The sequence below is a fragment of the Thunnus thynnus genome, chromosome 10 (assembly GCF_963924715.1).
Source record: "Thunnus thynnus chromosome 10, fThuThy2.1, whole genome shotgun sequence".
Classification (NCBI taxonomy): domain Eukaryota; kingdom Metazoa; phylum Chordata; class Actinopteri; order Scombriformes; family Scombridae; genus Thunnus; species Thunnus thynnus.
The window spans coordinates 17,342,895-17,362,997 of NC_089526.1; the positions used below are offsets into that span (position 1 = coordinate 17,342,895).

The window sequence follows — 20,103 nt, forward strand, 5'->3', positions numbered from 1 at the left end:
AGAACAGCAGTTCTGTGTGGGTGAAGGTTATTTAATTTCTATTTTTTCTGTCTGAATAAAGTTTACTGAATCTGCAAGTATTTTTATTTGTTTAGCAGTAATACATATCAAAAACAATAACTAAATTCAGTTGTTTCATGTCAACTAAGATACACAAACCTTACAAGTGGACTGCTTTCTGACTGACTTCATGCTATTAGTAAGTCACTGCCACCTGCAGGCCAGTATATGCTATTACAACAGAATCAAACTTAAAGGGAAAATCCACCATAATAGTGAATTTACACTGCATTTTTTAAAAATATTCTATTTACTCTACAGTCAACATTTAACTGTTATGCACACAACTGTGTCCCTAAGGTGGAAAACCAATCAGAGTTTTAAGATTATTTTTATTTTTATTTTTTATCATATTATTAAAAGGAGGATCTATTGGCAGAAATGAAATATAATATTCATAAGTATGTTTTAATTAGTATATAATCACCTAAAAAAAAAGAATTGTTGTGTTTTCGTTAGCTTAGAATGAGCCCTTCATATCTACATAGAGCGCGGGTCCTCTTCCATAGAGTCCGCCATGTTGCACCTCCATGTTTCTACAGTAGCCTAAACCAAACACTGGCTAAACAGAGGGCCTTTCACTTTTTTCGCGAGTTTGCGGCCTCCGTTAGTTCTCCTACATGCTTAGAGGGTGAGGGGGAGGAGTATTCAATCAATTGCAATCTGCAACCTCACCACTAGATGCCACTAAATCTTACACACTGGTCCTTTAAGTGACACTATAAGTGACAATTAGCAAATGTCACTTAACAGAATTTGTGTTTGAAACATTACATTAGAATAGACTTGAGTGGTATTGAAATATAGGTCTTACAACTGTTCATGGCTACTGTTTTGATTTAGGCTATTCTATCATTTTCTTCATAGATTATGCTGCACTGTAGCGTCTAATTAAGTTATCCTACACGATATATTTAAAGGTTACTTTCATTGTGCTGTGATACAGCATGATGCTTCCTCAAATCACCAGTGCGCATGTTTGCACCTCCACATAGAGAAACAGGAAGCCGGCTGACAGACAGACAGTGAGCATGATGGACAGTGGGATGAGCTCAGTGGAGGAGTTAGCTGCGCAGTTTGTGTGACTTCGGCTCCGGACTGTCATCATGTATGCGGAGGAGGATGAATGAGGAGCTGCACGGGTGCTTGTGAGGAGGTTAGTGACCTGAAACAGAAGCGAAAAGTTGTTTATTAACTTGTGGTCGCGTTTGTTGAGCCCACTTTGCTGAAAGCATCTTCTCACCTGTGCAGCTTGTGACTCGGGGTCACGTGTTACAGCTGCAATGAAACAAAAAGCTTCGACTCATAACTGTGTAGTCTTACCTGAAAGGGTGATTTTCTTGTCACTCTAGTTAGTGACCTATGGACTCAGAAGGCATTTCCTCTTCAGGTGAGATGCAGAACAGATATATTAGTAGCTACATATTGTTGAAAGAAGCAAAGAAAAGATAACCATGAGTTAAACAGCAAGTGTGTCACTCTTAAAAACTTTTTTCTGGATTTGCATGGCAGCAGATCAAAGGAGTGACATGCAAAGTCAGAGGTGTCATTCAGTCTCAGTTTCTCTGCGCTTCTGTCAAGACTTGCTCCAAAAATGACAGTTAAACTTCTCTGCTGCTTGTGTAAATGCAAGTTTCTCACTCCTTCGTGTTGTGCCTTCACAACAGTCTCCTGTGTTTTAATGCTTGACTGCCTCTACAGTGTTTGTTTGTTCATTTGTGCTATAATGTTATTCGAAGATGTAAAATTCCACTGAAACAAGTATAACAAGAGTCTAAATCTCGGATCTAAAAAGAATGTGTCGTTATGCTTTGATGTGGAATTTGCCCTGATTTTCAAGGATCATATGATTGTGCTGTATTTTATGATGATCATGTCATGACATCTGTAGACCAATGATGGAGGGAGAGCAGCGGGTCATGTGGCACACTCTTTTAACGGGATATTAGTAAAGTTATGCTGGACATTCTTGTTGACGGTTCATTTTCATTACATTTTAGATGCCAAGTTGTTGCAATGCTCAAACAAAATTTAGAAATCTTAATAAAATATAGTTAAGAATATAAAAGCATAGTGTATTTCCTAGGGAGAGCACTTGAAGTTGTTTTTAGCTTGAAAAAGTGCTTTTTTTTTTTTTTTTTTAGGAAAGTCATGTGTTGTTTTTTTGCAACTGGCTACACGACTCTTTACTTCTTTAACATTGCATGCATGCTCATTGTGGCCCAGTAACAAGTCATTTTCTGTGTGCGTGCATGTGTGTGTGTCCGTCCGCAAAAACACACATGAACCTAATTTTACAAGAAGAGACTAGACCGTCTGGAGCAACAGCGAAATGTAATTAACAATCATTTGCTCCTCACTGTGGTGACTACTGAGCAGCAGATCACAGAAAAAAAAGAAGATAGAGAAAAAATAGAATAATACGCCTGTGCTTTATCACAGTATCTGGATGCACAGCGAAAGGAAGACTAATTGAATGATGAACTACATCCTGTTTCATGCAAACATTTTCCCCTCACAGCTTAATTGATTCAGTTATTTTTCTAAGTCGTCATATAGATTCTTTTCACACTGAAAGACGGCTGTTGGTAAGTGTGAGAATCTTGTGAGTAAACCGATCAGTTAAAACATGGACTGAAATGTTTGTATTGCTGCATTTGTCCTCTCTCCATACAGGGGAGATTGTATGCTTTGTATCCATGACATAGACAACCATTGCAGGCCTTTGTGGAAGCTCAGGACTTTCTGAGCAGCTGGGCAGCTTTAGCTCCAGTAATTAGTTGTGATGTCACATGCTACCATTCGCTGTTTTCCTGTCCTGATTACTGAGACATTTGCTTCAGAGCACAGAGCTAGAAGGGCTAGAAGAGTTATGGAGAAAAAAAAAAACTGTTTATGCTACTGTAGATACTGTGAGGTGCTTTGAATAAAAGATATTAATCATTGGTCACTCATAAGAATGACGGAGGATTGACCCAGATGTAGGGAAGCCTTTTTCAGTGAGTGATTTTTTTGTTTTGTTTGTTTGGCAGGTATTGAGAAAGAGACAGTCTGTCATGAATGGTGACATTTAGTTTCTCCTTCTTTCTGACAAATTGTTTCTGTAAGAAGACTTTGCTGTTGAGTTTTATTTTGTATGAATTAAACAGTGTTGTGTTATTTCTGTAAGAAGCAATGTGGAAAATATAAGAAAACCATGTCATCTGTGATGTGATTAAAATTAGCCTAAACTCAGATTCAGGTGCTGTGGACATCTTGTGGCCGTGATAATCAGTGAGAACATGTTTCTGCACCCTGCATCTTGTAATCTTGACTTAGACATCAGAAGTTGTTGTTGATAAGAAGAGCAGCAGTGATGATGATGAGCTGGAACAACCAGTCTGTCATGTGTTGTGACTTTATTTAGCTGTTAGATGTTGTTTTTATGTAGACAAATGGGAGAAATGGAGCAGCTCTTTTCCTTCTCAATAAACAAGCCAGAATGTTTCTGTTATTTGCAACTCTCCATGTATACATTTGTCTTCTTTTTCTTATGTTTGTCTCTAACTTTATGTGTCTCTCTCTTTCTTGTTTCTTTCATCCCTTCTTTGTTTCCTCCCCTGAGCTCAGTGTTTGTGATGCAGCAGGTCTGAGTCCAACCGGGTCGTGGACTGGGGTCAGTGATGGCAGACCATTTGCCTCCTGCTCTGCTGGAAGCCTGCGTGGTGGTAGGAGCATCAAGTGAGAAACTCAAGGAGGTCTACCAGGTATTTGCCTCTAAACACATCCTGACACACATGTGTTTTTTTTTACTTTCTGAGCGATGTAAACAGAAAAACGGTAGCAGTATTGTCATCGAAGATTTAATAACTTGTATTTGCAGCTCCATTCTGTCTTTTTGGACTGTTACTCCTCTAAAGATCCTAGATATCAATTATTTGTTAGTTTTTGAATGAATATGTTGAACTCCCATAAACCTCCCATAACCAAGCTAATTCCACTAAGATTAAGGATTTCTCTGTTTGAATGTTTGAATTAAGAAAAGCAAAACTGCTAAAAAGAATAAGAGACTCTTTCACTTCCTTTCTCAGTCCACTCCTAATGGAACTCTGGAGCACCTCCTGTTGGAGCCGGAGGTACTGCATGTCCTGGCGCCTCCCTTCATTAGCAGACCGCAAGCTGAGAACGAAGTTGTGAGGTCACATGGGAAGAGGCGACGCTCCTTCCTCAGGAAGAAGAGGGAGCAACCTCCTCCGGCTGCAGCAACCCCAAACCAAGGTCTGGTACTTAAAGTCTGCTCAGGTTATCGTTGATGATTCCTCTAGTTTTGTGTCATATTGCTTTAGCCCCTCACTTTTTTGCAGGTGGAGGTGCATCAGAAGGAAGAGGAGGAAGTGAAGATGTCAGTGTTCCTAAAGATATCGACCTCATGGCTTTGCCTCAACTCTGCTTCCCTGGTATTTGGTATTCCCTGACACACGCGCACACACACACACACACACACACACACACACACACAGCTGCTGTGATCAAAGTAAAAAATTTATATTATTCAGTTTAGTAATAATAGTGATATTGTGTATATGCAGTATATTAGATGTAATATGAATGTGATTTTAGTTATTGAGATAAAGCTTACATGTTTTCTTTTCATGGTCTTACGTTCTGAATTATAGAAAGGTAATCCATTTTTATTCACCTTGCTAGTCTGATTTAGCACATTCATGAGAGCCTGTGTGTGTTTGGACATCACGACCACATTATTCAGATAATTTCTCAAGAAATTCTTATTTGTAAATATCTTCTGAAAGCACCAATAGTTATCCCTAAATATCATCATATCAATATCACCATTATTACATATTCAATTCATAAATCACAATATTTTTGCCATTAAATAGCATTGAATTGACCTCTTGTAATTGTATTATATCCTATTAATGTGTTAATATGTGTAACAACTTCTCTTTTTACCAGGTGGGCTCCAAGTAGCCAATGAACAGAGAGATGAAGAGTTTCACTTCCTGGTTTTTACTGACGTTTTTGGAAACAAGACCCATGGAGTAGTAATGCAGTGTTACCGGCCGTTATGGGTACACAATACTAAACAGTTAAAACACAACATTTAACATAAATCCCAGCTGTGTTTTTACTGACACAACCAGCTCTTAAACTGTTAATGCTGTTAAGCCAAATAAGACGCAGTGGCCATAATTATTGGTCACTGTGTCCATTATAAAACTATTGTATCAATAAATAGCATATTCATGTTTCAAAAAAACAAACAAATGTGGCCTTAAATGAAAGCAAGTCACTGATTGTCTTTCCCGTGTTTTACAGGAAGGGACGTCTTTCTTCTCTGCGTACAGTTTCTGCGTCATATCTAAGTATCCTTACTTCACAGCACTGAAAGACTGTCTGTCATGGTGAGAGACTGTGTACCAAGCCAGCACTGAATGTTTATCTTTGCCATATAAAACAAATCAAATTGGTTTTCTTTGTTTATTTTCAGTTTAGCTTCCTTTTTCTGTCAATGAGTGCTAAGATCCAGCATAGGTGTAATACCTATTTTACCAGAAACACTGCATGATCTTTATCTTTGTTGAAGATTAGCTGTAAAAAAAAAAAGTGTGATATGTACAATCTGCAAAAGGAGGGTTATCAAAACCTTTCCATCCATTTGTTTCATATATTAATGGATAAGTCTTCTTTCCGTCAATCTCTCTCTCTCTCTCTCTTTCCCTGTCTGTTTCTGTTCTCTCTTTCTCGCTCTCTCTGTCTGTTTCTGTTCTCTCTCTCTCGCTCTCTCTGTCTGTTTCTGTTCTCTCTCTCTGGCTCTCCCTGTCTCTTTCTGTTTCTCTCTTAGTCTGTTAATCCAGCTGAGAACGTGTCGTTTATCAGACATGGAGGAGAGAGTGAAGGAGTTTGCAGCCAAGTTGGCACTGGTGCCGATCCCCCCTCCTGGACAACTACATTTGGTGTGTGTTTGTGTTTGCAGTGTGTAGTTAAGTGATGTTATGACTTGGACAGACTTGAAGACTATTTAATCACACTGTAGAACCAAATGTGATCCTTTGTAGCTCATTGAAAGCCTGAGTTACCAAACTGCAATGACATGGCTATCCCTTCAGTCTGGGATCACTTGTTTTTAAAATATTTACTATCATACAATAATAAGCTACGAATTATCATGTTCAAAATGCTAAAATAAATCACTACTACAGATAGTGGTTGTAAATGGGCATATTCTTATAAACCATAAGATTGTGTATGTTTTCCAGATGTTTACCTTGCGTCCTCTGACCATTGTATTACCATCCAGAGAAGACAAAGACCACCCAACTGTAGATTTAGACCTTCATCTGCCTTTCCTCTGCTTCAGGCCTCAGCCTCTACTTCAGGTATTACACACACACACCTATCGTGTTTGTGTCAGTGAAACAGGCGGATGCTCACATTAACTCTTGTGTCTCTTTCTCTATTTTGTCTGTCTTTCTATCCCCGTCTCTGCAGGTGTTATCTTGTCTCCTCCAGGAACAGCGGGTGGTGTTATTCTCCGCTGATTGGGCCAGACTGACACTGGTGGCAGAGAGCTTGTTGCTTTTTCTGAAGGTCTGTTCGAAAGTAAACATCTTCATATGTGCAAAAAACACAGTGGCATTAAACTTGAACTTGATTTTAATTTAATTTAACCTTAATATCAAATAAGATGCAATCATTGGTCTTAAAGGAGCGTAGTACTACATGGCTTGTAGTTGTTTGAGGGACGTGTTAAATTAAGCCTTGGAGAAGTGAGCTGACTTCCTGCAAAAGTTGCAGCACAATAGAGTAAATGTCACACAAATAATCTAATACAACTTTATGCCATTACATTCATTTTTAAATAGTGCCTAACTATTGAGTTTATTTTCTCAATATATTATTCTTTTCATTTGCTGATTCATTTTGACAGTCACATTTATGCACTTTAAGAACAATCTTGTGTAGAAAACTTTATGTATCTAAAAAGAACATCGAAAGGTTTTGAATGCTTCAAAATCCCTCATCAAGCCATGCATTCTTTATTCTCTTGACACATTCATTTGTCCATCTATGCCTGCCTGATCTTTCCTCCAGCCTCTGTCATGGCAGCATCCTTACGTTCCTGTCCTGGCCAGAGGCATGCTGGACTTCCTCATGGCTCCGACTGCTTTCCTCATGGGCTGCCATCTCAGCCATTATGAAGAGGTTGCTGCTGTGAGTACACCAAACCACCAAATTAGTATTAAATGATCAAATATAGGTTTCAGACTGTTCATGGTTCGATGGGTTATTGTTCATTTCAGTTTGAAAATCAGAGGAATTGGACAACAATTTGTCTCTGAGATTCTGTTATATTTTACATGTCTGGCCACCAACAAGACAACAAAATCTGTTACTCACTGTTGGTTTAAATACAGTTTTCTGCATTATTATGAGTGGTGTTAATGCGAGGTTTAACTGATGACTTTTAATTGTGTTTTAGGTAATTTGTTCTTTGTTTTTCTAGTTGTCTGTAGTTAATGAATATTTTTACAAACGAAAAGAATAAACTGAGAGAGAACTGAGAGATTTATTTTAATCTTGACTTCCTCCATCCAGGAAACAGACGATCTGATCCTAATTAACATAGATAATGGAAGCGTCTCTACTTCTTGTTCTGAGACTGTTGACCTACCAGAGATCCCCCCACCTGCTGCAGACTGCTTCACACAGAGGTACTCACTGTAATGTCAAGAATAATGTAACTATTACTAACTCCGACTAACACTATAAAAACTTCAAAACACTGGCAGATAAACTTTTCTCAACCTAAGAAAGAGATATGGAGATGTAGCCACTATTTATTTCAGTGTTAAGTGTCTTCGTTGCAGGTGTCAGTCTCTGCATATACATTTTGAACTGGATCAGTGCCACCTTGCAAGCTGCACTGACATCAATGAGCAGCGGGCGCAGAAAAGAGCGTGGCAACAAAACCGCAACCACGACATCCAGAGGATTACACTGGAACTGATTGTCAACATATTCAGGTGCTGTGTGTGTTGTATTCAGCACTGGAAAGGTTTCCTTAAAAATATATTTTGTTAATATATACATTTATGTATGTATTTACAGGGGCGTTAACAGCCATCTGAACTATGAGCACAGAGTGTTTAACAGTGAGGAGTTCCTGAAAACCAGAGAACCAGCTGAGCAACTTTTTTACAAGAAGGTAAATACCATATTTTTCCCTTTTTTTTTTCATTTTGTCATCCATTTACACATTTGAGTTTAATCACTCATCTAACTGACTCAAACTATCCTCTTCTAAATTCATCATTCAAACATTCCCACCATACAGCAAACCAAGAATTCAACAGTTCCAGTAAACTAAACAAATTACATTCATATGAAATTGCTCCATATCAGCAATTCATTAAGAATATTCCATGCTGGCTGCTGGGTGTAGCGTTTTGAGATGTAGACATGAAGTGCTGGTCTGGGTATTCATTAATATCAACATAATTGTGTTGTAGGTGTTGGAGACGCACATCTTCCATTTCTTCCTCAAGGATCGTCTGAACAGGAAAATGGACAATTTCACTCGCATGGAACTCAGCACTCGTTCTGTGATGCATAAGTAAGCCGTTAAGCCTGAAACTAATTATAATAAGTTCAACACTTGATCTGTGAACTGAAGTCAGCGAGTAACCCTGCATCAAATCTACAACCAGAACATTTCCAGCAGGTTCATCTTTATTATTATGAGTTTATGGATACTGTGATGGAAAACGCAACATCATGCCCTTAAATAATAAGTTGCTGTAAATGTAATCCATCCATTTCATCAAATCTCAACACTTCAGTCAGATCCTGAAATGCTATCCAGTAACTGAGTGCTTTCTAAGTGGATATTTTTCTCTAAAGAACATTTGAGTGTCTTGTATTGATTTTTAAAGACATAGACAAAGTTCATGTGGATTTGCACATGCACACATGATACTAAAATGTGTGTAGACAGCCTAAAATACAGATGTAAATCCACTCAAAAAATACTGAAGTTGCATGGAGACCCAGTCAGAGCTCTTTTTTTCTGTTTAGCTACAGACACACAGATGTTTATCACAGATATAATAAAATTAAATGTGAGCGGGGAAGTGAAACGTGATCACAAATGCTCACTCCAGACATATTGAAGACATTCTTGTGTGATGTGTACATTAAAATCTGTCCTGATTTGATCCATCTAACCACTGAGCTACTGTATCAAATGTTTTTTGCTTTTTCTGATGACATATTTTTTGTCTTTTGTTATTTACACATTATAAGTACCCCTGCAATTTCCATCTTCTGTCCTCTATAGGATGAAAGCTATGGTTGAAGTCCCACGCAGACCCACCATGCAGGAGATTCAAGCCCGGAGAAACAGCTCCATTATAGAGAACAAACTGAACAAGAGACTGGGGATGAGCCTCCCAAACCTTGGAGACGACCAAACTATCAGCTTCCAAAGAAACACACTGCTGACCAGGATCATCATGTCTGACCCTGGTAAGGAACATATTCACTTTAATAGAGCCTCAAATGTTGATTAATTTATTGATTGATATATATAATCAGATGCACACCACTAAGATGTAGACAAAGTGGTCGGGAAATGTTAAAAACATCATGTCTAGGCATCAGTCGATGCCTGCCTGACCGATTGGTTGATATCACCCTCCTTTAAGCTGTCACAGGGTGCAAAGCAAGGTAACCCGCTCTCTCCATTATTGTTTACGTTATTTCTTGAACCACTTGCAGTGGCTATTAGAGCAGGCCCAAAGATTGGTGGGGTTAGAGCTGGAGGAATAGAGTACAAGCTGTCTCTTTAGCCCCTATATTGTTAGGTTTATTTGAATCATATAAGATATCAGGTTACAAAATATTTGGTGCAGGTCTGAGGTACTGCCTGCATTGAGAACTTGTCACAGGGGAGTAATTAGTTCACTGCAATTCAGATGGATAGAAGCAGGAATAGTAAACCTTGGAATAAAACTTTGTGCAGATCTTACCAGTATAATGCAAATTAATATGTCTCCACTACTTCAAAGGATTAAAACAAGTAGGATTAGCACAATTAGGATAGGCAATTAAGGATTAAAATAAATCTGAGTTTATGAGGATAGATAAGCATAATAATAATGGTTGTTGCACCTCAGTTCAGTTATATCTCAATGATGGTGCCAGTTAGCATTCCTCCAGGGATTTTTAAACATTTAATTAGTTAATTATAGACTTTCTGTGGAGAGAAACCCAACATTAACATTATTAAATTATACACTACAAGGAATTTAGGAGAGCTGGGATTACCATGTGTAGAGTTGTATGAAATATCATTTGAAATGACAAAATTGGCTAAACTTTGGAATGATGGAAATACTCATCAACTTGCATGGATGCAGATAGAAAATGAACTTTCTGAAATTTTGGAGCATCTAAGAGAGACATGGATAAAAGCTCATAAGTTGTTACATACTGTATCTCTCAATATAAGCAAGGATATTCATCAATTTGGAACAACCCATTAATCAGAGTAGGAAAAAAAAAACATATTCTGTGGGAATCATGGGTGGATAAGAATATTAGAAAAGTTAGTGATTTGTAAAGCACAAACATTTTTCAATCCTTTCAAGAGCTTAAAGATGATTTTGGCTTAGTGGACAAGAGGGAGTTTGAGAGGTATCTACAAATAAGAAGCTGCATGAAGAGTTTGGGAAGTATATGAAGTGAAAAGAAGATCAAACTATAATCCTATTTTAATTTGCCCAGGAGTGCACAATCAGCTTCAGTCTTTAGTAAAACGATGGCAAACACTCTGTATGGTAACTGTGAAAATTTAAGGAAAATATGGGTAAGAGATCTGAACTCAAACATAGAAGCTGTTAAATGGAGAAATATGGTGGCAGGTATCAGGTGATCAGTTAGAGATGCAGTGGGCAAATTTACACACTACAGAATCATCGACAGGTATTATTATACACCAGTTAAACTTCAGGAAATGGGACTCATGGATGACAGTTAAAGTTGGAAGTATAAAAATGAAACAATTACTTCTTCATTTGATGTGAGAGTGTTCTTTTGTTTCCCCTTTTTGGAAAAGGGGACGTAATTAAAAATATTGGAGAGTGGTTAAATAGGCCATTGCTGGAATCCCCCCAGCTGTGCTTATTAGGAAACCGGTCTCTTCTACCACTGGGACTTGCACTGGCTGGCTTCATTGCTGCTTCAAAGATTGATCTCTGCCATTGGAAGAGCCAGACAAAACCAGACTTTGCTGAATGGTTAAAATTGATGACAGACATGGCCTCTTTTGAGTCTCTAATCAAAAGGACTAACAATTACCAATGAAAGTTTTATGAAGTTTGGTCTAATTTTCTGATGTATATAAAGGAAGGAACCTAACAGGAAGTAAATATTCCTACAATTTTTTTCGTTGTTGTAAGGAAAATGTGCTACTTATTCATTTATTTTTATTTTTCATTTGTCTCCACAGTTTATCATTTGTTTGTTTCTTATTGTACTTGTAGCTAATTCTGGTTGCCCAGATTTATTTTGTTTTTTTTCTTCGTTTGTCCTGTTACTTATTTTTCATTGATTTACTGTAGCAGCTAGTCTTGCGTGTCATATATTTGTTATATTGAAAAAGTTGAAAACTTTGATTACAAAAACAACATCTTGTCTAACTCTCACTCTTCCTTTTGTTCTTCTCCTCCTCCTGTCATTTTTGCCTCTCTGTTTGTCTCCCAGCACTGAGGATGCCTCCTAAGCCTGTAAAGGTGTTTAAGCTTCCAGACTTCCCAGCCTCTCTGTCCCTCCACTCTGTCCAAAGTTATTACAGTGAGCTGATCCAGCAGCTCAGCAGGGCTATCTTCTCTGTCCAGAATGAGAACTCAACTCAGCTGGCCAGGTATTCTGCTTTTATCACATCATTTATGCATCACATTTATGCAGTCAACACTGCACCACCGGTAGTTAGACAGTCATTGGATAAATTAGAGGAAAAAGTCACAACAACCATCTTTGTTCTGGGTTCTTTTTTGGAGATATTGCAAAACGAGCACGCAGCCGACAAACACACAAAAACTCCTGTTGGCCTGTTACTCACACTGTTATCTGTTCATTCTTTTCACCTTTGCATGTTTTCAAGCTCCTCTCTTCCTCTGCCTGTTGTCCAAATTCCACTAGAAAACTCAGTGATTTTGCTGACTCCAAAGAATTGAATAATTTTTTTTTTTTTTCTCTGTAGATTCTACTACCTGCGTGGTTTCATCAACACACTGTGCTCACGGCGCCTGGATGCTCTGAGTGACTTCCAGAACCTCCAAAAGACAGACACCGCCATCTTCCCCACGCAGCTGGTCACATGGCTCGTGGACTCACTGCACCGAGACGAGAGACGGCAAGCCGACAGACGACCTGAACTCAAGAGACTGATCCTCAAGGTCAGTCAGCTCACTTATTCATTAACCCTCATGGAGTTCTTTTTTTTTTTTCAACAAGTGGTGGTTAGAGGAGCCTAAGTTTTTATGTATTTTTGGTGGTGTGGTAACTCTACCTCCATTGAGCATGGACGTGATGTTGTCTTTTTTTTTTTTCTCATCTGTTAGGTGAAGACAGAAAATGAGAAGCCACTGGTGCAGCCTGATGACCATGTTAAGAAGTTTACACTTCCACAAAAATGTCTGCATCAGCAAGAGTTTGTGCGTTGCGTCCAAGAGTGCGGGATTGTTAAGGATATAGCGACCATACACCGCTTATTCGATGCTCTCACTGACGGTAAGTGAGGAAGGGAAGACCGATGAGATGTAGATTAGAGATCACTAGTGAGTCAGATTTTCCTCAGGCTTAAATGAAACGATATACTGTAACCAGCAGTGTCACCACTGAAAATTCTACGGTGCTCATTCAAAATCTAAATCCATGATGAAAGATTGGTATATCTTCAAGGCATTTTTTGACCCTGTCTAATCAAAAATCTTTTGATTAGACGGGCTGGTGGCTGACAGAAGTGACTAACATCACAGTAATTATTTTCGCCACCAGCATTGCAGTAAAAAATTTTGAATCGATTAATAACTGCCGACACGGTGGAATCAAGCAGCTGTCTAATCATCTGTTACAGTCCTTTGATAGTCTGTACAGTACAGTTTGTACGGCCTGCTCTTTTTCTTCTTTCTTGCTTACACACACTCACAAATTTTAAGATGTTGCATTATAATTTAAATCATAATAATTTGAAAGACAGATTAAAAAAAAATCAAATATTGCAAATTTCTAGCTGGTGAGTGTAATAAGAAACTCAAAGGAAAACGTACTTGTTGTGAAGTCTCAGTTTAGAGCAACAGAGAGCATGAGAGGAAGAAAGAGGCGATGTCATGTGACAAGCGTCATGCCACGGATTTAGACTTAAAGTTGTGATCTCACGGTGTGGTATTCCGTCAACTGCTGCGCCACTTTTAGAGTAATTGTTTTTCTCAGCATGGTTTTCCCCATCTTTGTTTCAATTTTTATCTGATGTGAAAGGCAATCGTGCACAGTTAGATGGAAGATGAAACAGACAGGACTGTTACAGGACTGGATGAATAGCTTGTAATTATTGTCTGTTTTGATCACAACACATACTGGATCCTTGTGAATTCACACACTCATTTAGTAACACATGAAGAACAATAACAACTATTCTGCGATATCCGACATTGTGGAACTAACTTAATCTGTTTGGGTTCATTTTTTCAGCTTGTACTTGCACGTGTTTTTTTCCCTCCATGTGTGTTTCTTTTTTTTTTTGTATGTGTTTATCTGTCTGCTTGCATACATACTTTTACTCTTTTTATTGCAGGTCAGCAAAAGGAGGTGGACCCCGAACTCTTCAGAGTCTTCTACACCTTCTGGAAGGAAACTGAGGTTGAAGCACAAGACGTCAACCTTCCCTCTGAGGTCATTGACCATCTTGACAATAGCGAGTGTGTCTACAAGTTGTCGTCCTGTGTGAAGACCTCTCATGGTGTTGGTAAAATCGCCATGACGCAGAAACGTCTGTTTTTGCTTACAGAGGGAAGGCCGGGCTTCCTGGAAATCACAAAGTTCAGAGATATACAGGTCTTCTCTCCCTTTATCTCTAGTCTTTTGTTGGTTGAAAATCATCATCAAATCTCCTCTTCTGTCTCTAATATTTTATGAAATAACTCCCCCATCTCTGTGCAGGAGGTGAAGATTGCCTCAGCTCCCTTTCTACTGGTTCGGATTCCCTCCCTTCGTATCCAGACCTCTGGCAGGACTGAGATGTTTGAGGCCAACCTGAAGACGGAGACTGAACTCTGGAATCTTGTGGTCAAAGAGATGTGGGCTGGACGCAAGATGGCCGACCAACACAAGGTAAGATGAAGTCTGTCAAAGGGATCCTGGAACATTTTGGCTGGTCTGGTCTGTAACACCATGTCCCTAACTGATTGGTTACTTTTTTTTTTTTTTTTTTAACTAAAAATGTAATGAAATGTTTGTCACTTTGCTCACTCCCTAGTTTTAATGATGCTCTGTACCACATCAAGATATCATATAACTCATTTGTTGTCTCTTTAGGACCCTCAGTACATGACCCAGGCTCTGACCAACGTCTTGTTAATGGATGCAGTCATGGGCTGCCTGCAGACCCAGAGGTCCATCAGTGCTGCTTCAAAGCTGGCCTACTTTGACAAGATCAAACATGAAGGTCAGGGCTCACTCTTCAGATGTTTCTTCTACTACTTTTCTTATATCAGACATAAAATATCATATATTGTTTTAAGAATAAAGCTGGTGTAATTCTGTATTTTTCTTACTGTCCTATTTACTTTCCAACTTCCCTGATGATCTTAAAGAGACATAATTATTGTTTCTGTTTCTCTCCATTTGCTCTTACATTTACCCTCATTCTCATAATTATTCATTCAATGTGTTTGTCTTTGACCAGTGCCGATGATGGTGCCTAAAACTACATCAGAAACCCTGAAACACAAGATCAATCCTTCACTGGACCTGGCTGAACCTCAGACTGTACATGTGCTGCTATACACACCAGGTACCAGTTAAGAGCAATTGCAGTGTGATTATTTTCTCAGGCATATTAATTTTTGTTTGTTGGTTTCATAGTTTGTTCGGCCATTATACAGTAGTTTAGCATAAAAATATTCTAATATAATGATATTTAGCAATGATTACTTGCATAGGCACATCAAATTGACATATAGCATACTGTATAATGTAGCTTCACCTGCTGGAGCTTATTTTGTAAATGCTACAAATCACTGGAAAGATGCTTAATTCTTGTAAATTTTGTCAACATCAGACCAGCTTAATGACAAAGGAACAGACATAAATCATGGTAACAGGTTTACCATTTTTATAACTCCCTAGTTTCACACAGTGTTCCTCTTTGATGTCTTCTCGCTGCTATTAATTGTGAAGTTATTTACAGTTCAGTGCATCAAAGAAGTCTCTGTGCAGTGATAATCGGTTTATGTGTTTAATGGTAATCAGTGTTCGTATACTGAATCACTGTCTGAGCAGAGAGATTATCATGTGCCTCACATTTTCTATAAGCTTTATTCTCTCTGTGTAAATTACAGAAGCTAAAAACTGTGTAAAAGAATCCGGTGTTGCTCAGCATGTAAGACTGTCAGTGTAAGGAGCTAACATTAAAATGCATCTGGGAGTGTGTATGCACGTGTACTTGTAAATGTTTGTATGGCAACAGATGCTCCGCCTTGTCATGGTATGTGATAGTTTACACTGCGACAGAGAACAAATCTTGCATCTTGAGGATACTGATCTGGTTTGAACTGAGTTTAAAGAACCTAATACAGCAGATAAAAAAATATTTTAAGAAATGATAAAGTAGAGAGTAACACAGCGAAAAGGGGGCACCACCATGAGGTTGACATATGATGATTTTTGAGTGAAATGCCTCTACAACTGGATTACCGTGACATCTGGTACAGACATTCATGTCCCCAGCAGGATAAAATCACTTTGATGATCCCATAAGTTTTCATCTAGTGCCATCATCAGATCAAATACAGTATTCTGGTTTATGACAATGTACTCTGTTTTTAGTACTACTGTAGCAAAGAACATGGTAAATATTAAACCTGCTTAACATCAGCATATTAACATTGTCATTTTGAGCCTGTTAGCATGTTGGCATTTAGCTCTATCATCTGGTTTCAGTGAAAGAAAATGTTATCCTGTCGACTTTTATTCTCACTGAATACTGCACTACTGTAATAAACAGGGAAGGGGAAGGGATCTGTGTTTTTTGGGGGGGTATCCCTTCACACTAAACCACCATGCATGCTGCTGTCCTATTTATTTCATACATGCATACAGTTGACTCCCTCATTCATCCACTTCTCTCTTAGGTCAGTTGACCTGCGATGACTCAGATGGTGAGATGAACCCGAAGCTGTGGGTGGCTCTCAGTGGGGGCAGAGTGGTTGTATTTGATGCAGCTAGCTGGTCCATGCTGCAGGACTCCATCCAGGTCGGAGAGTCACAGCTGGTGAGCGCAATCATGCAGTACTCTATTTCCAAGAATAACACTTGTTTAAAGTTAATGTGTTTGAACTTGATATAATCAACTTTAAGATAATAACCTACCATGTGTGTAGATTTTGGGGATTGAACAAATAAGATATAAAGTGTTAATTAGGTTTAAGAGGTACTGGTAGGTGGATTTTGGTAGGACAGAGCTCAGCAAGCTGCTTCCATTCTTTGTTCTAAGCTTTGCTTTAATGTTGTTTTGATGAGACTAAGTAGAATGTTTTAACTTCCAAAATGCTTCACATTAATTAACTTCTCGTAATCTCTTATATTATCAGAAAAAACAATGTATTTACAGACAGACTACTATATAATACTATTAATTATACTGTTTTCAAGTTTGTTGGTCTACCTCTCAAAGGAAAGTGAAACTGAGATCACATGTCACATCGTCCTCTCTGTAGAACTGTATGCTGGGATTGGTCCAGGAGCAGGTGTGGATTGGCTCCCAGGACTCAGTGATCTACATCATCGACACTCACGGCATGACCTGTAACAAACAGCTGACAGAGCACAGACATGAAGTGACTGGACTCACAGTGGACACAAGAGATCAATATAACAGGTAGAGACATGATTATCTCTAATTCAGTTAACAGTTATAACACATTTAAAGCAATCTAAATGTGTAAGTTGACATGTGGCAGCACTGTTGCAGTGTTTTAATCAGGCTTTTGTCTCTTTCTCAGTCAGCAGACGTACTCCTGCAGCTGTGACGGGACAATTCTGCAGTGGGACTCATCCAGTCTCAAAGTGAAGCGACAGTTCCACCTCAACTGTGACCATCTCTCCTCCATACAGATCCACGATGGCAAACTGTGGTGCTGTAAGTGAACACTATCCCCTTTGCTTTTCTTAATCTTAAACAGAGTCTTACTTAATACACGTGTACATTTATTTGTATAATTAGTGCTCCCTAACTCTGGTAAACCAGCCTGCTCCACTTGTTCACACAGCAAGCTCCTGTAGGATTGTTTTGCGCTCCACTGAATTTTTTGCTGCTCACTGCCTGAATATAACCATCTATAATTTTATATCCATCAATTTCTAGTCCTTTACAGTTATCATCATAGTTTAATGTGTACTGTTGAGGACCTATATCCCTGTCAAAAGTGCCTGTGTTTTTGCAGGTTGCCGTGATAGCATTGTGGAACTGAAAAAGAGTGGGACACCACACAGGAGGATGGCACTTCCTGATGACCTACGGAGCATGCTCAGTAGCTTCAGCAGCTTCATTGTCATCCCAGAGGTAACTTGGCAGTCCTCATCCAATATGTCAATCTTAAGCAAGTTAGCAGCTGTATCAGTTCAGTTCAGTTCAGTCTACTACTCAATCAGCAAGTCAAGTCTGGCAGTCAATTGCCAAAGATTGTTTGCTACAGTTAAAATGCATTTTGTTATTGTTTGACGTTAACAAAATGTCTGTGCATGCTAAATGTATATATGTGACGTCCCAGTTTTTGTGTGTGTTTGTTCCAGCGAGGTCAGCTGTGGACAGGCTGTGCAGACTCGGGCGAGCTGTGTCTCTGGCAGACTAACAACCACAGACGTCCCTTGAAGAGAATCTCCCTGACAGGCAGTTCAGGAGTCACATGTATGATTCGAGTCAAGGACCAGGTGAGCCATGATATATGCCAAGTGGCAAAATTATATAACATCTCAGTGCTAATTTGTTTGTACATGTGATGTGTGTTTTGGTAACGATTAGACTTGAACACATTTTGAGATATTTTGAGGAAGTGGAATCACGTTAGCAATGAAGCCTTTGTGTGGTGCAAATGTGTTCATTTGAAATAGTATAATTCTTTTAAGGATTACAAACATGAACATCATAGCAAATGTGCTCCTATTGGGCAGTTTTTGAACTGTGTGTTTAATTTTTTAAGTTATGAATTTTAGAATAAAATCTCAGTGTTTTTTTTTGTCTAAATCTGTGTTCTGGACTCCCTACATTTCTTTTTTTCCTTCTTCAACCCTCACTTATCCACCACCACCTTTCCTCAATGTCTTCTCCTCTCCTCAGATCTGGGTGGGCTGTTGTGGCGGTAGCGGTGTCGGAGGTCAGTGTGACGGTCAGCTGAGAAGTCAGGTGTTGGTTGTGGACCCAGAGAGCCACACTGTGGCAAAAGAGCTACAGGCCCATTCAGACAGTGTCCAGACACTCTGCTCTGCTGAGGATCGCTATGTCTTAAGCGGCTCTGCACAACGTGATGGCAAGATCGCCATCTGGAAAGTAGAGTAGAGAACAGAGACTGAGAGGGAAGCAGAATGGAAAGAGTTGGGTGCAAGTGAAGCAAGAGAGGACAAAGAGGGAGCACGGGAGAGTAAAGAAGGAAAAAAAGCGCTTACTTGAGAGGAGATACACAAGACATGACACACTTTCGCCTTTTGGGTATTTATGTTACAGCAAGATCATCCCATGGAAGCGTGAGTAGGACAAAACCGGTAATAGGACATTTAGATAACCAAAAGAGCCTTTGAAACAAAACATATTGAAAACAGATATTTTTTCTAACACTGGTCTTGGACCATGAAGATCTTTTTTCTTCTTAGAGACAAGCACATGAAATGTGAAAAAGGAAATCATTGCCTTTTGTATGTTGTTTTTACTCTGGATGACAATAACATTGAAGTACTAAAATGCAACATTATAGCTGCCATTTGTTTCATTACCAAGCACTCAGAATAAATTTCTTGTTCAAGTATTGTCATGTGTGAGCCTGGTGTTATCAAAATAGCCCGATCAGTTAATTGTCCAAAATATCAGGGGGTCTGCAATTGCAGGGCATCTGTGGTGCAGTCCTGCACCAGCTTGCTCTCTGAGTGCTTCAGTCTGTTTTTTACCTGTTCAAAAGCGATGAACCCAGGGCACTGCTGAAACCTTGATTAAACTTACATGAAAAGTTGGGTTCTTCAAAGAAAATATTGAATTAAGATGTCAGACACTACTGTCTGCTCATGCTATGGCATTTCTGTTCCTTTTCAGCCTTCCATTCTCGCATATTGTGTTGTCTTCACTTGAAACAAGTTTTTGCAAGAGTTTTGCATTTAGGTGTAATTCTTTGAAGCAGTGACTTGACTAGGTGTAATTATTTTTGACTGAATCCATTTAGATCAACATTTACATATTTTGTATCATATCAATATCAGTTAATCAAATTGTAGACAAATATAATGCACTGATTAACTGTTTAAAGAATACAATCAAAATCCTCTTTGAAATTTGCTCTTTTTGCACACACTGCAGATTATGTGAGGAACCAGGCTCTTCTTTAACAGGGAAGAAATTCTGCACTTAAACTGGACAACAGAGATAAACTCTTGTCCAGAGCAAATCACATGAAGTGCAACATTTAAATACAATGGCATATGTGAATTCAAGGATTACAAGTGTGTTTTTTGGTAAAGAAAGTGAACTGTAAACTCATGTTGAGTTGAGATAAAACC

General features: G+C 38.8%; 1 protein-coding gene across 4 annotated transcripts; it reads left to right on the top strand.

Moving 5' to 3' along the window:
* The first annotated feature begins 1,004 nt into the window (after positions 1–1,004).
* On the top strand, positions 1,005–19,363 carry LOC137191496 (DENN domain-containing protein 3-like). 4 transcript variants are annotated; one of them, XM_067601616.1, is made up of 28 exons: positions 1,005–1,216; positions 3,665–3,806; positions 4,131–4,317; positions 4,404–4,496; positions 5,017–5,132; positions 5,380–5,465; positions 5,906–6,017; positions 6,321–6,440; positions 6,553–6,651; positions 7,156–7,275; positions 7,660–7,775; positions 7,932–8,087; positions 8,173–8,269; positions 8,574–8,677; positions 9,401–9,588; positions 11,827–11,986; positions 12,326–12,521; positions 12,687–12,855; positions 13,919–14,178; positions 14,284–14,454; positions 14,659–14,788; positions 15,029–15,136; positions 16,476–16,615; positions 17,061–17,221; positions 17,346–17,482; positions 17,787–17,905; positions 18,136–18,273; positions 18,680–19,363. In XM_067601616.1, exons 2-28 carry the CDS (start codon positions 3,723–3,725, stop codon positions 18,896–18,898), a joined length of 3,786 nt encoding a protein of 1,261 aa, XP_067457717.1. In that variant the 5' UTR covers positions 1,005–1,216; positions 3,665–3,722; the 3' UTR covers positions 18,899–19,363. The 4 variants fall into 4 exon arrangements, with proteins under 4 accessions (XP_067457717.1, XP_067457719.1, XP_067457716.1 ...); XM_067601618.1 differs by having other exon boundaries at positions 3,687–3,806; XM_067601615.1 differs by having other exon boundaries at positions 1,006–1,216; positions 3,670–3,806.
* Positions 19,364–20,103: the final 740 nt, after the last annotated feature.